Source organism: Lipophrys pholis (assembly GCF_963383615.2).
Source record: "Lipophrys pholis genome assembly, chromosome: 13".
Lineage (NCBI taxonomy): Eukaryota > Metazoa > Chordata > Actinopteri > Blenniiformes > Blenniidae > Lipophrys > Lipophrys pholis.
The window spans coordinates 8829355-8845289 of record NC_137632.1 but is presented as its reverse complement, the minus strand read 5'-3'; the positions used below and the strand labels follow the sequence as shown (position 1 = coordinate 8845289).

The 15935-nt window shown below is 41.9% G+C and overlaps 2 protein-coding genes across 4 annotated transcripts; one reads left to right on the top strand and one right to left on the bottom strand.

Annotated features, from left to right (window-relative positions):
* Positions 1-781: 781 nt before the first annotated feature.
* Positions 782-6617, bottom strand: u2af1 (U2 small nuclear RNA auxiliary factor 1). The gene is made up of 8 exons (XM_080479190.1): positions 6550-6617; positions 5021-5108; positions 4829-4895; positions 3551-3600; positions 3222-3320; positions 2727-2860; positions 1805-1897; positions 782-1715 (listed from the first exon to the last, which is right to left on the bottom strand). Exons 1-8 carry the CDS (start codon positions 6591-6593, stop codon positions 1529-1531), a joined length of 762 nt encoding a protein of 253 aa, XP_080335316.1. The 5' UTR covers positions 6594-6617; the 3' UTR covers positions 782-1528.
* Positions 6618-9073: 2456 nt separating this feature from the next.
* On the top strand, positions 9074-15030 carry gabpa (GA binding protein transcription factor subunit alpha). Of its 3 annotated transcripts, none has more exons than XM_080478092.1 (10): positions 9074-9308; positions 11379-11456; positions 11544-11688; positions 11781-11865; positions 11981-12205; positions 12319-12513; positions 12649-12705; positions 13002-13124; positions 13621-13813; positions 14292-15030. In XM_080478092.1, the coding sequence occupies exons 2-10, from the start codon at positions 11380-11382 to the stop codon at positions 14512-14514; spliced, it is 1323 nt and encodes a 440-aa protein (XP_080334218.1). In that variant the 5' UTR covers positions 9074-9308; position 11379; the 3' UTR covers positions 14515-15030. The 3 variants fall into 3 exon arrangements, with proteins under 3 accessions (XP_080334218.1, XP_080334217.1, XP_080334216.1); XM_080478091.1 differs by having other exon boundaries at positions 9196-9627; XM_080478090.1 differs by lacking the exon at positions 9074-9308 and having other exon boundaries at positions 9907-11456.
* Positions 15031-15935: the final 905 nt, after the last annotated feature.

Here is a 15935-nt window from a genome sequence, read left to right as displayed (position 1 = left end):
AGATAAAATGTTCTTAATACAGCCTGAGAGGTGTAAAGTAATAATGTGCATGTCTCCTCTGACAGTCGCAGAATACATGAAGAAATTATCTATTTTTAAAGGTTTTCATTGATATTCTAAAATTTGTAAAAAAGAAAAAAAGACATGTATTAAATTGTATTCATTGAAAAAACTAGGACATTTCCAAATGGAAAATATATATTTTCAAATAGTAGAATTTGAGATTTGTTAGAAGTTTACCATTTGTGTAGGTGTACATTAATGAATTTGTAGAATTAGTTTATTTATTCATTTAATTGATTTTTTGGACCAATATACTAATAATTTTGTGAAAATCTAGGAAATATTTTAAACAATTTAATCTCAGATTTGGTGAAAAATGTAGAAATTTGTTCAATAAATTCTGCAGCGTTTTCTAAAAGAATACTGCCAAATTGCAAATGCAAATTCGAGATTTCCAAAATGGTTGAAAATCACAAAACTGTAGGACACTTCTGCGATACTCTTTTAAATCCAGACTGGCTGATCTGTGCTCACCAAAGTTTATTTCATCTTTAAACAGACTTTAAATGTGACCCATAAGTCAGATTCAAAGTACTATAATATAAACTTCAGTGTAACATGTCTCTTACAGGATCATAGAAGCATATCCAGACATCCAGCGGATAATACTAGAGTTGAAATATTTGAATCAGTGCAGAATATTAGGAACAACGTTCAGTATGAAACACTCCAGTGGAATGAAATATCACCTTGAAATAGTTTTTTTTTTTTTACATTTTAAGGATCAGACACTAAATGTGTTGATTTTAATTCAATCTACATTTTAGTTTTCACTACAATTTACTCAATTCATCTCTGCACGAGAACTAATAATTCACTTGAACGTCACCAAAGTGAATAAAGGAGAAGCTTTTAAATTGGATTTGTAAATTCTGCTGTTCAGTTGTTAAAAATCTAAATTGAGCCAATATATATCCAATAGGTAAAACAAATTAGAAAGAAGGTTGAACTCAAAATGTCTAAGTAGAGTTTCCTTTAGTATCTAGTTTTTAATTATGGGAAGCAACAAATAAAGAAAAGGAGACATATTATGTTGCTCAGGTATTAACAAACTGCAGAGGAAATCCATGGACGTGAACAAGAGAAAACAATGTCATCAAACAGTCATGAGCATTTCTTGGCCTCCTCATCATCTGGATCTTAAATGTTTATCATGATGATTGTTTGAAAACTAAACCAACTAAATAAAATGACATATACGCGGGAGATTACATTGGAGGATTACTACTGACCAATAAATCAATACACAAGAATCAGTCTTGTTAAGAAAAAAATTTAAATTTAATGAGGTGAAAGTCACTTTCAGAAATCAAGACAAAACAAGATGGTCGATGCCGTCACAGCTTCCAAACTGGGTACCTAACAGTTAGTCCGGGCACAGATCTGGTGGGGTACGAAATTATAAAAGACGAGCATGGACACGGGGAGGGGGGTGGGGGGGGGTCGAGTAGTCGTGGCTGGTGCTTCAGAAGCGTCCGGAGCGCTCTCTGTCTCTGGAGCGACGCCTATCATGGTCTCGGCCGCCGCCGCCGCCGCCGCCCCCGCCACCACCACCACCGCCGCCACCGCCGCCGCCTCCTCCTCCGCCCCCTCGGCCTCTGTCCCTGGAGCGAGACCGCCGCTCTCTGGATCGAGACCGAGACCTGTGGCGGCTGCAGTGGGGAAGAGAGCGCGGTTACAAACTGCCGTGAGACGATAACGAACAACAGAGTTCCTGCATGAAGAAGCAGAGTGTTTTTACCCCTTCCTGCGGCGGCCGTACAGCTCTCTCCTCAGCTCACGTGAGATGGGCTTCAGGTGCATGAAGTTACAAAAACCCCCGCGAGTGCATTCCCTGTGGAAAGAGAGCGGCTTGAAGCAGTCCTGAAAATACATCGAAATGTGCTGCGCCTGTTTTATTACATCACGTTGTGTTGTTATGAGGTGGCGCCTGCTGGGGTCGCTTCTTGTCTCGACCAATAGAAGGAGACTAATATTCACGGAGGGACGATATCAATCTGATCGCTCCAGTTTGCTGCTTCACAGATATTTTAGCTCAAAACACTGTGGCCATCTCCTCTTCAGTTTTTAGTGTTAAATTGTTACCAGTTCTTGAAACAGGGTGACCCCCAGTGGATAAGATGGGAACAGCGGTTTCTTCAACAGAAAAATTGCCTCAAATGTTTTAGTTTTTTTATTCCTGAACTTATTAGCTGGGACTAGTTTCACTGACCTGATCGTGAAGTGGATGACGTGGTGTAGAAGTTTGATGGAGGGGTGAAAGGTCAACCAGTGGGATGGATTGAACCTTAATCCATGCCACAGTTTGACACACTTATTGTAAAGCTATAATCTTAAGATTTCATTTCATAGAAACTGTGATTTTTTTTTAAAAGTCACTCACTTTTTACCAAGTTTGTGACATTGACTACTTTCCAAATGCTAAAAGTAAATAAAATGTTATTTTACAATTGTATATGTTGTGTGGTCAAATTTAAATTTGTGCCGTCTTCATTGTATTTAATTCAGTTTATGGAATCAAGTGAGGTATATTGTGCAATCATCAAATAGGATTCAGAAGGATGTTTGACAGTATAACACATGCTTCACGTTCAAAAGGAGATTCCAATAAACCTGGAGACCTTCTTCTCAAGTCTTGGTGAGCTCGTTGGCACACTACTCACCCCATTTCATACTGACGACAGCAGGCTTCTCTGAAGTCTGTGACGGGAGAGAGCTCGGCGTGGATGGGCTGCCCGTTGAACCACCGGTTGTTCAGGTCTATCACAGCCTTCTCAGCGTCCTCTTCATAGCGAAACTGCAAAAGGGTCATCAAGCAACACAGAGTGAAGGATGGAGAGAGAGAACTTGGAGCTCAAATCACAAAGAAGCACAAAGAAGACAAAACCAGAACCCGCAAAAGAAAGAAAAAAGCCTGAATGGTACAAAAGTAGCCCGGTAGAGAGCAGAAGATCTTTCCTCCGCAGGCTGCTTGTTAACTCAATAAAACAACTGCAACTTACAGCAACAAATCAAGGTTAACCGCTTCCATCCATCCCGGTGAGTGTAGTATGTGCAACTGCTGAACGTGGAGGCGAGTGTGTGAGTTTCAGGTGGTGAAATCAATGATTCTCATGGTGAAGACAGCACCAGCGAGCTTCTCAAGAGCCGACACTCACCTTCACATACACGTTTCCAACGAGGTGGTCCCCGAGGTTGTCACATACGTTCATTTCCTCCACTTCTCCGTACTTCTCTTCCATCTCTGTGAAGACTTCCTGTGAAGGTGAGAGGGTTACTAGCAGTCTGACCGTCAGCGAGACGTTTTACTTGTACGGATCATTCAGGTGATTCTCATTCCTCAGTCCATCTCGGAAACGTCCAATTAGTATCCAGATAAAACAAGTAACTAAGTAATACAACAATGTAACTGCGCTACATTTGAATGAGACCAGAGTAGTCGAGTGTATAGAAAAATAACGGCTGGAAGGCAGTCGTCAAAATTTACCTCAAAAAACTCGTCGTAATGCTCCTGCATCTCCATGTCACTGATGGCACCTGATGAACCAGAGAGAGAACAAACAGTGAACACAGGCAGGATTTATCATTCCTGAAACAAACTGGAAACTTGATTGTTTTGTGAGAAAACTTTCAGCGAACAGCAGGTAAATGAAAAACTGTGAGATACTGTTGGCTCTCAGTTCGAGTCTGCTATTGTTCCCCACGTGCAGATGAGACCAGACCGGCATCACGTCTTTCAACATTTCCTATTTTCACACTGAAACTGATCCGTCTGCGCGGCACGGAGTTCAGATCACAAAAGACAAGCTGCAGTCCGTTTTCTGCCTTCAGGCGACTGAATACAGCCACGTAAACAAAGGTCAAGTCACAGTGTTGCAGTAAAAACCTTATCCCAGATCAGCAGGAGCTCCCTGCATCTTACCGACTTGCTCGTTGCTGGACTCTACCAACAATGGCTGCAGGTGCAGTACGAGTTTGAAACGGTGATTGAGGCAGTTCAACATTTAAAACGTCCGCTGTTCATCCAGGATTACAATCTGACCTGATCCTAAAGAATGTAAACTCAGATAAACAAATAAGTAAAACAAGATAATATTTTCCTTGTTTGGATTCAGAAGCAGAAAGTCTGTTTCTCTTCAGTCACATTCATCTCAAAGCTCACCGAGCTCCTTCTCCACACATCCCGCCCACTGGGGCAGTAGAGTTCAAGCTGATTGGACAAACATGTTGCATGAATGCAGAGAAGAGGGAAACATCCTGTTTATTGCTGTGCAGTCAAGTCTTTTGCGAGACAGCAAACGTCGTGCAGACAGGTCGTCTGACTCTGCTCCACAGGCCAATGAACCAAGTCCACACCGACACCGACACCAACAAGGAGGGTCAGGAGTGGCGAGCTACAAAATCATACAGCGAAGCACTTAACAGATGGATTTATCCAATGAAGAATTTTTAATCCCACTTTCAGTGTCTACTTTTGAGCCCTGCACACATTTGCTAAAAATAAACTGAACAAATTCCAGAAAACATGTCACAAAACTTCTCGCACACCATGGAACAACCACTCGGAGCACCTCTTAAACAGCGTCGTACTAATAATGTATTATTTCTTCTGCAACACCTGAAAACCAGCTCAGGTTGAGCTGCAACTTCACAGCTCTGACCGAGTCAGAATCATGAACTTCACAAAGTGCACAGTGTGAGCCTCCGGGACAAAGACATCACGGTTCTGAGAGCTTTAGATTGACGTCATTAGAGTCTCACTCACAGGTCAGCCCATCAGCAGACTGGGCACTGTTCTGAGGGTTCCGGTAAATATTCAGGAGGGCAATAGTCTGAAACAAATTAAAGCAATGTATAGATTATTAGAGCGCGGTGACAAACAGGAAGCGTAAAAATTCACCAGGGTGACGCCACATGTCAATTAGAAAAGAACAATTAAGAGGATTGTGATCGTTACCTGGCTAAATGTTGGCTTATTGTGTAACCTGGAGCAGCGGTCTCCATGTCGGCAGGCACCAATTTTAAAATAAAAAGAGCAGTTGACCCTGAATAAAAGGGGAAGAAAGGAGAAAAATACATGAGATAAAAATTCAACACATATATAACAGATGAATTAAGATTTATTTTCATGTTTGAGAAAAATGACACAAACATTGAAAGTGGGTGGAAAATATATCGACAAGTCATAACTGCAGTTTTCATTATCTTTGCTAGTTTTCAAGCAGAACAGGGTTCTTTTTGTTAAAGATCGGAGCAGTCGCAGCGCCTGTGCCTGCAGGACTGTGTGTCAGAAAGATTGAAAGAATGATCTGCAGCTCGATGTGACAAAGACCAAACTGAGCACCACCCTGAGCAATGTCTCTCACCCTCCATGATGTCCTGGTCAGCAGCAGCACCTTCAGTAACAGACTCATTCCACCAAAGAGAGAACAGAGTTCCACAGGAGACCATTCATTCTTCTGGAAATACGACTCTACAACTCATCTTAGGAAATTGTGCTTGTTGTATTTTTTACTATTAATCCATTAGACACTGTTAGGCCTTGTGCATATTAATTTTTACTTATTAAATCTTAAATCAGACTTATTTGATATGTCCACATTCTCTTCTATTTATTATATTTTGTGTGGAGCAAAGCTGTAAAATAATTTACGTGATATATATATATATATATATATATATAATATATATAGAAATAATTTTTTATTCAACTCTAAAAATTTGTTTTCATATAAATAAATCGTTTACTTTCAATGTAATCTTTTTTAAATCTTGCATTATTAAAATAAAAAATATATTGGAAAACAAAATACCTTGCCAAAACGCTCCTGATATTTGACTTTTAACCTTGCAACTATATACATAATCATTGTTTCTGGTTTAATAATTAAATCTGGTTTTTAGACTCTCTTAAACATTGATTAAATAAAACGGAAATCAACTATTGCACCATTTTAAATTCAAACCGTACACATAATTTAGACTCATGCCTGGCTTTTAAGGTGGATATTTTAAGTGGATGAGTGAAGTGGGACTCTAAAGTCTCAAAATTGTAGTGAAGTGGTGGAGATAAAGTTTGCTTTGAGTCTGAAGCAGATTTCCTTGTTTCAGACTCGGTCCATGTGTTTCCATTCAAACAAAGACGCGAGTGGGCTTCAGAGAGCTAACGCTAGCCCAGCGATGGGTAGTACACAGTTCCCAACAGAGATTCACCGGCGGGACAAACGTTTTGAGTCGGAGTGAAAGTGGATATTTGTGAATGTTTGGTGAGCCCAGATGTGGCAGCAGCTGCTTCAACAGCGGCAGCCGCGCGCTCTTTTAATGACGGGAGCTAGCATGCTAACGCTAGCTGCTAAAAGCCAGTGCAGCATTTCGAGTAAGAAAAAACGAATTAGCGTCTCGTTTTCAGAGCTACTCCGTCCGAGCTGTGGCCGACACGAGTGGAGGAGTCCCTAACGAATACCAAAACCGCTATTCACTACTTACTTATCCTTTTCTGTCCCAAAAATGGAGGCCAGGTACTCCGCCATGTTGGCTCGCCTCGAGCTCGATGAGCCGGCACTTCCGGGTGCCTTCACAATGACAGCACGTTGAACAGACTTGTAGCGCCTCAAATATTGTTTAGTAAATAACAGAATTACCTTCTGGCAATGACGTTTGTAAAATAGTTGTTTACGAATGTTGATAGTTTCCTTACAATCACGTGATTTATTTTATCTTTCCGCGTGCGATTTTTACGAGTTTAAATGTTTTAATAATTGAAATTCTTTTACCATATTATGTAAAATTTGCAAATTTAAAGCATCTCAACTATTTCAAAAATAAAAAAAATAAATCCAACTCCATGTTATGGGAAAAATTACAAAAATCTTTATTTTGACAGCAAAAACGGAAATACATTTAATGTCATTTCCGGAAAAGATACGAAAATGTGATGATACAAACTGGTCCATAAAATGAACAAAACATAAATTTATGGTTTAAAATCGCGTGGTTAGAGTGGTTTACTTCACATGGAAGTCTGGGACCACACATAAAGTTTTAATAGCATATAACTGATCCAAAATAACATTTTTGACCAGCTGTAGGGTCAGTGGTAGTAAATGTGCACTGAAAGTCCTCATTTTACACAATATCCAATAATTCAAAATACCACATTCCTTCAAAACGCTGACAGACCTCAGCAAACATTTTGACACACACATACACAAAACCAAGTCAAATCTGTTTTGTTTTTTTTATTGAGAGTTTAACAATTCACATTTTTTATAATAAAAACAATACATCAAAAGTTTGATCATTTGCATCCATCCATCTTTATTACCACTTTATCCTCTTCAGGGTTGCAGGGCACTGGAGACAATCTCAGCTAACTATGGGGTGAATGCAGGGTACATCCATCGCAGGTTACCAGTTTATCACACATACACAAACATCCATTCTGAATTTAGGGCCACCGAATAACCTCTCATGCATGTTTTTGTGGGAGGAAACCCACTAACAAACATGCAAACTCCACACCAGTATTTAAACCCATGGCCTTCTTGCTGTGAAGGAAAGAACGCTAAATACGACACCACCATGCAACTCTAATTCTATTCCTACTGGTGATAAAAGTAATTCAGCAGAAGAGAGAAAAGTGGGTGAGCAGATCAGAGGGGAATAGAATAGAAAATAAATGCTTTATTAATTGAAGAGAGAAATCCCATAATAGAAGAAGAAAACCAAGTTATGGAAAAGTTCAAATAAAGTAACTGAGAGAAAGAAAACTGGAGCAAACACTACAGGCCGCATGGGTCTTGTGCACACACACTTGGTGAAGTCGATGCTTCCATCATCCTGGGTACACGTGTATAGATCACGGTGTAAATAAAAGACAAATCTAAAACAACCAGCACATCCAAGTAATATATACATACATATTTGATACATACACTTTCAAAACCTGGAAATATTTTGCAACTTCCCTAACTTTTGAGGAATGTCATAACTGTAGAAACTCAAACCACATGACCTGGACATTGAAAGAGAGACTTTTAAAAAAAGAGAACATGTCTGAACGTTGGCAGTCATTTGATATCAGGAGATATGATGAAGAAATCATTGCTGAACCGAAGAGATTTCAGTTATAGGTGACACATTTTTCAGAGCTTTATACAACTTCATCTGAATATCATACTTCAAAAAAAGATCCATAAAAGGAAAAAACAGAAAGTCACAAAACGATAAAATACAGAAAAAAAGCTATTTTAGGGCACAACACAGAAAAAAGGAGAGAAACAAATAACCTTCAAGAGGCCCAAAGTGGTATCAGTCGTTTGTAATCTTCTTTTCATTACATGTTTTTTTCCAAACCAAAGTAATGGATTAATTATATTAAATGAAGCAGCCACAAACTAACACTAACAAGCACTGACATACAAAAAATACTTGATATAAAATAAGCACAAAGAGGCACAAAACAACAAAAAAACACAAAATGGCCAGTTTGAAGTGGAAACTAAAAAAAAAAAAGACAGATAATATTCATTAGGAGCCACAAAACAACAAAATACATTTACCGAAATAACATTAAGACAAAAAAAAAAGACCATGGTTATTATTTTGACTGTTATTTTGCACTCACTAAAGGTAGATGTTTCCTAGTATTTTCAATTGTTGTAATATGACCGTCAGCTAAAGGAAAAATAGGGGAGGTATGATCACATGTTGAGATACTGCTAAAAATCTAGACTATATGTTTCACATGTTGAATTAAATTATAGAACAAATAAACTTCTCTATTCTATTGTTTATATACATAGTGGCAACCGAGGATAGGTTTAATAGAAATTCCCTCATACCTGTTGCAAATGCTTTAAATACCCCACAATAAATATTACACAGATCTTACCTTTACACAGGACCTGCATACATATGTTCAGTGTGTTATAACTTTAATGTTTTAAAGAGAAAGTTCCACATCATATGGACGATCAGGTGGATCCTAGGAGAACACTGTGGGGGGTTTATTCTGAGGAATACGCGTGTGTGAGCTGCAGCAGGGGCTTGACAGAGACTTGTAAACACATTTCTGGTTGTTTTTGATTTTAAGGTTACTCTAGGGTTGCCAGTTAGTCTCCGCCCCTCCTCACTCTCTCTGTGCAGTTGGCCCAAAACTTGCATGAGTGAATCTGGATGCTTCCCCGACTCAAGTTCAACACCTTGCAGCCTTTTTCTTTCCCCACGTACTGAACAACCTGGAGGTATGGATGTTAGTGAGACAGAGGCGGTTTGAGGGGGGGGTGGTGGAGGGGAGCTGGACGGTGGTCGGCCGGAGGAGGAGGGGGGAAGTCTGGTCCTCGCGCTGCGACTCTTCCCGCTATTTTGTAAAGCTAACGTGGCTAGCTAAGCGCTGCTGGTGCTCCTCGTCAGCGTAACAGGAAAGAGGCCGCCCACCCCCAGAAAAAACACGTTTGGACGATAGCGGACTTTTTTTTTTTTCTTCCGCCCACAAACACCGGAGTGCGGCTGCCAAACGGGCTGATCCCGGTGCTCGGTTGTTAGCTGGAACACAGAGAGCAGGTTAGTTTGTTGACCCGGAGGTACGCTAGCTGCGCGGCTAACCGTCCGTGGAGACGCTGCTCGGTCACAAACACTCACTGCGTACACACCCAGAGGCGATCAAACCTGCGTATTTCACCCCCCGTGGCTGTTATAATATCTAACGGAGGGTCGCTGGAGTGTATCGGGGACGTCTCGGTGGTTTCCCGGTGCTGGTTTCCCTCTTTGAGCCCCCGGTTGGTGCGGATGAGCGCAGCTCTCGGAAGTCTCGCAGCGCTGTAAACCTTTAGCCAGGATTTCCGGCTCCTTTCCATTTGCCCTATGCTGTTTTGTTTCCGTTTATTCTATTTCCGTTTCAAAAGTTTTCTTCGAGCTCGGTTAAAGTGTGATTCGAGGACGATTTGTCAGATTTCAGGAGAGCGGCCGAGGTTTTTGGATATTTAGCGGGTTGTTTGTCGGTCCGGGAGCCCGGATTGTGTAATGCTGCCTCGCCCCGTGCTGCTATTATTGAAGCTAACTTGTCTGAGCCGCAGGCCCGCCGCCCCGGCAGAACTAACATGTGGCCCCGGGTGTTTACAACACTTTGCTGGGGTGTTTTTCTCCCTCCACACGTATCTGAGCAGATGAGCCGTGCGGGGTTCGTGGGCCCGGCAGCCCGGCCTTTAGACGCCACAGCCTCGCCCTCGAGTTGGCTAACATTAGCAGTCGGTGAACTGTCCCGGACGGCCAATGAGGAGTCGAGGCTGCGCGGCCTTTACAGCATCGAACTGCCCCTTGCGTTTACCCCGGGGCACGTTTAAATACCCCAGCTCCACATAGACTCCACGTGTATTCAAGTTTCAATATGTGATCAACGTTTTGCTCTTTTCAACCTCAACGTTTACAGACTTAAATCACCTGGGCTCATTCAGAGAGACTTCCCGTGAAGTTTACATCTATGGTTTTCTGGGACATTTAGAAGCAAAAGTACCATTTAATCTGTCCATCTTGCTGTATGTTTGTCCTCAGGTTGTTATAGCTTGGAGGTTCCACCTGCTTAGTTGTTTAAGTCAATGTCCCTGTCACCTGTGGCTTTCCAAGTGTATCTTGAGTTCTGTTTAAGCCGCGATACAATGACAATAACAAAGGGATAAAATGGATTTCATTCTTAAAATATGGTATTTAATTGCAACAATTGAGGAGTAAAACAAAACACATAAACTAAATTCACCAATAGGAGGCCAAATTTTGTTTTGGAAGGGTATTGATGAACACAGACATGTTAACTTATAAGATTTATTCTCTACAGTATTTGTAAAATAAATGTGTAATCCATTGTGTTTAACCGTATACATGTTCAACAAACAATGAACAGCTATGGTCATAGATTAAAAACATGCCTATTATGTCTAGAAGTTTTTATGGCACTTTTCATATTTAAAAAAAAAAGAAGAAGGTTCACGTGAACACTTTTGGTCACGTTCATGGTTGCAAGAATTGCTCCATAGCAGAAGCTTTACAAACACTTACTGTAGGTTTACCTCATAAAAACAGTTGGATTCAAACACCTTTTGTAAATACTATAACCCTTCTTATTTAATAATGTAACAGTAAGAAGGTGAGAGGCCTTTATGACGTAAATGCTCCATTTGTCTTCACACTTCAAGCTTTTGAGAAATATACACTATTTTCTGTTTATCAGCGTTTTGATAATTTAATTTGTGATGCTCCAATCTAAAAAAAAAAAAGAAACCTTGTCTAAATGCGTGCGGGTTTTTTCTGTTTTTGAGCAGAATGTCTAAAAGTGAAACAGAAGACATGATAGAGATCGAGATAGATGGACGAGAGAAGCAGGCATGTCTGGAGGAAGGGTAAGAGAGATTTTTGTATCTTAAAAACATGAGTTATAATTGCATTGGGTGCTGTTTTTCAGTAGGTTTTTTTGCATCTTTCTGCAGTGTGGAGGAGCAGACTATCACTGCAGCCGATTTGGTTCAGCAGGATATCGACATCACAGAGCCAATCGGAAATTTGAAGAAACTTTTGGAGCCTCGACTAAATATCTCACTGGATCCTTTTGAGATCTGCTTGCAGGACATTCAGGTAAACGTTTGCGTTACATACTTGAGCTGCGTTCGTGTGTGTAACCACGTCTGAGGACTGTTTGAACTTTGTGATTTTATTCTTGCTTTTAGCTCCATCCTGATCACAGCCTCTTCGATCAAGGAGTAAAGACAGATGGCACAGTGCAGCTCAGCCTGCAGATTATTACAAAACCAGGTATAGCAATCTAACCAGATACGCCTCATATAAAACTCCTTAACGATTATTTATTGAGCCGTAGTGTTTCATGTGGCTCTGAAAACCCTGACTGTGGGTTTTTGCCTTCATCCAGGTGAGGAGAAGCTGAACATCATGGAGATAGTGAAGCCAGTAGAAACAGTAGAGGTGGTGATCGATCCGGATGCCGCAGGAGAAGAAGGAACTCTGGTGGAGGAGGGACACCTCATCGCTGTAGAGCGATCGGCCCTGTCCGACGAGACCTCGGAGCAGGTCACGCGCTGGGCCGCTGCTCTTGAAGGTTATCGCAAAGAGCAGGTTCGCCTGGGCATCCCATATGGTGAGGAGTCCTTTAATTCAACACCTCAGTGTGGCACAAACTGTCCTCTATGTCACTACATGGTAGTGCGTATCTACTGCTAACACGCCAGGCTGGTCTCTTTCTCTATCCAGACCCGATGCAGTGGACGGCTGATCAAGTCATTCACTGGGCCGTGTGGGTGATGAAGGAGTTTAATATTGACGAGATGGAAATAGGCAGCATTCACATTCCGGGTCGAGAGCTCTGTGGCTTCAACCAAGAGGAGTTCCTGCAGAAAGTACCAAATGGAGAGATTCTCTGGAGCCATCTGGAGTTGCTGCGCAAATGTAAGTTCATATATAGTTGTTTTTAATGTGAGGAGTGGGAAATATGATTCCAGAGCCGCTGCTTGTGTGTCAGACTTTAGCTTCAAGCAGGTTTGACCATGTTCTTTGTGGTGTTTTTTTTTTTTTTTCCCCCAGATGTGTTGGCCAGTCAGGACCAGTCTGGAGGGGATGCCACCGTCACCATTGATCAACGTAAGCGTTCTAGTGATAAACTCGCACAGAAAGTTTCTAAAAGAAGTTGTCTTACACCGTTCAACTCATTTAAACACCTGCAGCTACACTTGACTTATGTTGTCTCACTGTGCACGACTTTGGGAACCATTTAACTCGCCCACATGGGGGCGATCAGAGTTAGAAGTAGCTGTTTCACGTTTCCCTGTCTTGCAGATGGAATAGCTAAATTTGCATGTCAGTGAAAAAAACAGCAATGCCGACAGTGATTTTGATTGGTTTAAAAAAACAACAACAACTGTCGTCCGTCTTTCCAGCCGTGCAGATAATCCCGGCTCAGGTAAACACGCACACCTCCATCAAAGTGCTGAAGCAGAGCCGTGGACCCCGAACGCCTCGCATCTCTGGCGAGGAGCGCAGCTCACCAGGAAACCGCACAGGTAACACACAAACACACAGCGCTGGGCCTTCCAGTGCAGCTAACAGCTGTTTGGGTTTTCACAGGAGCAAAAAATCAAGACTGCAAAAGACAAATTAGCCATTGTTTGTACATCCACATTGTCCAAAGCCGCAGCATCACTTAATCTCTCATAAATCCAGCAATTAGGAACATTAAGAATAACAGTAGATTTTCATTCATGTATAAATAGGCTCTTTCTAATCCAGTTTACAGATCATCCAAAATCTGAAATGTCATTATAAGCACATTTTAGGTTCAAGTTCATGAAAAGACATGCTCTTTCCAGTAAATTAGCTTTGATTATCTCAGAGATAATTTGCACTGCTTTTTATTGTTGCGGCTTCACAAAAACTTTACATATTGAAAATGTTAGCAGCTCCCAGCCTCAGCTTATCTCTTCTGTTGCAGTGATAAATGACTGATGATGCATGTTTTATGTGACGGAAGCGCTGATGCTGCTGTTCCTCTGGTGTCAGGTAACAACGGTCAGATCCAGTTGTGGCAGTTCCTGCTGGAGTTGCTCACAGATAAAGACGCCACAGACTGTATCTCCTGGGTGGGGGAGGAGGGCGAGTTCAAACTCAACCAGCCCGAGCTCGTGGCTCAGAAGTGGGGCCAGCGCAAGAACAAGCCCACCATGAACTACGAGAAGCTCAGCCGAGCCCTCAGGTCAGCTTCTGCTCTTTAATCTGCTCGTTTCTGTCCTTCCGAGGGCCGGATGGTGAATGTTTTTCTGTCAAATCTTGTTCCGGGCCAGGCGAGCCGGTGTGAATGCTCAGCTGTGGAGTAGTGCACTAATCTACTAGTTGAAGTGAAGCTCCGTCTTTAAGGAGGCTGTGAAGAGTAATTAGATTTAAAGAGCTAATTAAGGTCTTTTTCATTAACCTCTGGTTTTCTGACTGCCCAATACACTTAAGACAGATCTTTTTAAACAAGGAATGGCGGAGAAAAGGAGAGTTGACAGTGTAAGGATTTTCTCACATTCTTTGTTTCTAAACACATCAGACTTCCACATTTCTCATGATGCTGCTTGATGACTTGTGCGACACAGTTGGGCCAAAAAGAGGAAAAGGTGTCGTCTGACTCGATGCTGCCGTGTCTCGCATTCTGACGTCGCCATAATCCCGGGTCTCTTGGTCTCTTTCAGATATTACTACGACGGGGACATGATCAGCAAGGTGCAGGGAAAACGCTTTGTCTACAAGTTTGTGTGTGACCTGAGGACTCTGATTGGCTACAGCGCCGCTGAGCTCAACACCCTGGTGTCAGAGTGCGAGCAGAAGAAGATGACTCGCATGCAGCTGCACGGCATCGGGCAGCCCATCACTACAGTGACCCTGGCCACCACCACGCTGGACAAGGACAGCTGAGGGGAGGGGGAACGCCGTCACAGCGCCCCCCACCCCCCAGGCGACCCGCGCCCTTCGTCGCAGATTGGAAACGTTGTGTCCAGCCGGCACAGAAATACAAAGCCGATCCCCGTCGGTGTGGATGAACAACTCTGTTCTCGTCTTCACAGTTTGATTGTTGGAAATTAGGCTGAGGCAGACACTGTTTCTTTTGCTTTTCTTTAACTAACCAAGAGAAGCGAGGCGAGGATGAGCTCTTTGCAATTACCGACTGTGTCCATGTGACCGAATGCTTGAATGTGTGACTGGAAGAAACCCGGCTATGAGCTTCATGTTGTGCGTCCTCGTCTGTAGTTTAGGACAATTTCCACTGTATATACCGGTACTCCATGTTTTTGATAGCCACAATGGCAAGTGTATTTTCATATTCTCCATTTATAGAGGACCTGTTTTGTATTTTATTTAGCGTCCTTTCCCTACATTGTTGGACCCATTTTGTCCACTAGGGGTGAATAAAGTGGCAGGCATCTTTCTTAACAGCTGTACCTGCGTGGTGTGTAAATATTTACAATCTGAATGTGGTATAAAGATGCATTTCATGGAAAGAATCTTTCCATCGCTTTAGGGTCACAGGAGCAGATTAGGGTCGTCGCTTAACCCGACATGCATGTTTTTGAACCGTTTGAGGAAACTGGAGAAAACCCACGCACTGTGAGAACACGTAAACGCACTGAAAGGCCAGGGCTGGATCTGAAGTGACCGTGACAAAGACGATGCCATCAAGATGTTTCAAACACGATATAAATGTTAACTAATGAAGCTCACGTTTGGGGGAAAAAAAACGTTTTGGAATAATGGCTTTCAGATTTATGAGGTAGAATTACAAAAAAAAGCTTGAAATATGTGTAATAAAAGTATATGCAGCATAAGAAGATTTCACTGATTTCTATTATGGGAAAAGGAAACTTTTCTGCTGTGTTCTTACTTCTGAGATTCAGGGTGTCATTCAAGGTGAAGTGAGAGTTAACACTATTTTAGCAAACACTTTTAAGAATAATTGAGAGAAATATTTAAATGATAAAGGCTTGAGGGATGCTCTTGGCCGTGTGGGGGGGGGGTCACATCATCATGCAGCCAAAATGACAGACAGCCACAGTCTCGTACATTCAAAATTTTATTCATGATATAGTGAGTGTAGAAAGCTTTTTCTTACTCTAAGCAAATGGTTCATTGAACTACACACAGAAAGGTCACTGAATCAATGAGAGGCGGGGAAACAAAAAGATATTTTCAAACCACTCGGCTTCAAGGACACCCGGAGTGAGCGTCGATACAAATTTAAAACATTCACCTGATTAGAAGCTGCGGCTACTGTGTCTGTACAGGAGTGGATGCGATGCACAGAGGTGATATGTGTTGTACTTCAAAGATGCACAATATGC

Coding starts and splice junctions, on each gene's coding strand:
- u2af1 (XM_080479190.1), bottom strand. CDS start 6,593: ATGGCGGAGTACCTGGCCTCCATTTTTGGGACAGAAAAGGATAA. Junction 1,898..2,726: donor TGTCGTCAGTATGAAATGGG/GTGAGTAGTGTG, acceptor CTCTTTCCACAG/GGAATGCACTCGCGGGGGTT. Junction 1,716..1,804: donor TACGGCCGCCGCAGGAAGGG/GTAAAAACACTC, acceptor TCCCCACTGCAG/CCGCCACAGGTCTCGGTCTC.
- gabpa (XM_080478092.1), top strand. CDS start 11,380: ATGTCTAAAAGTGAAACAGAAGACATGATAGAGATCGAGATAGATGGA. Junction 12,514..12,648: donor TCTGGAGTTGCTGCGCAAAT/GTAAGTTCATAT, acceptor TTTTTCCCCCAG/ATGTGTTGGCCAGTCAGGAC. Junction 12,706..13,001: donor CACCGTCACCATTGATCAAC/GTAAGCGTTCTA, acceptor CCGTCTTTCCAG/CCGTGCAGATAATCCCGGCT.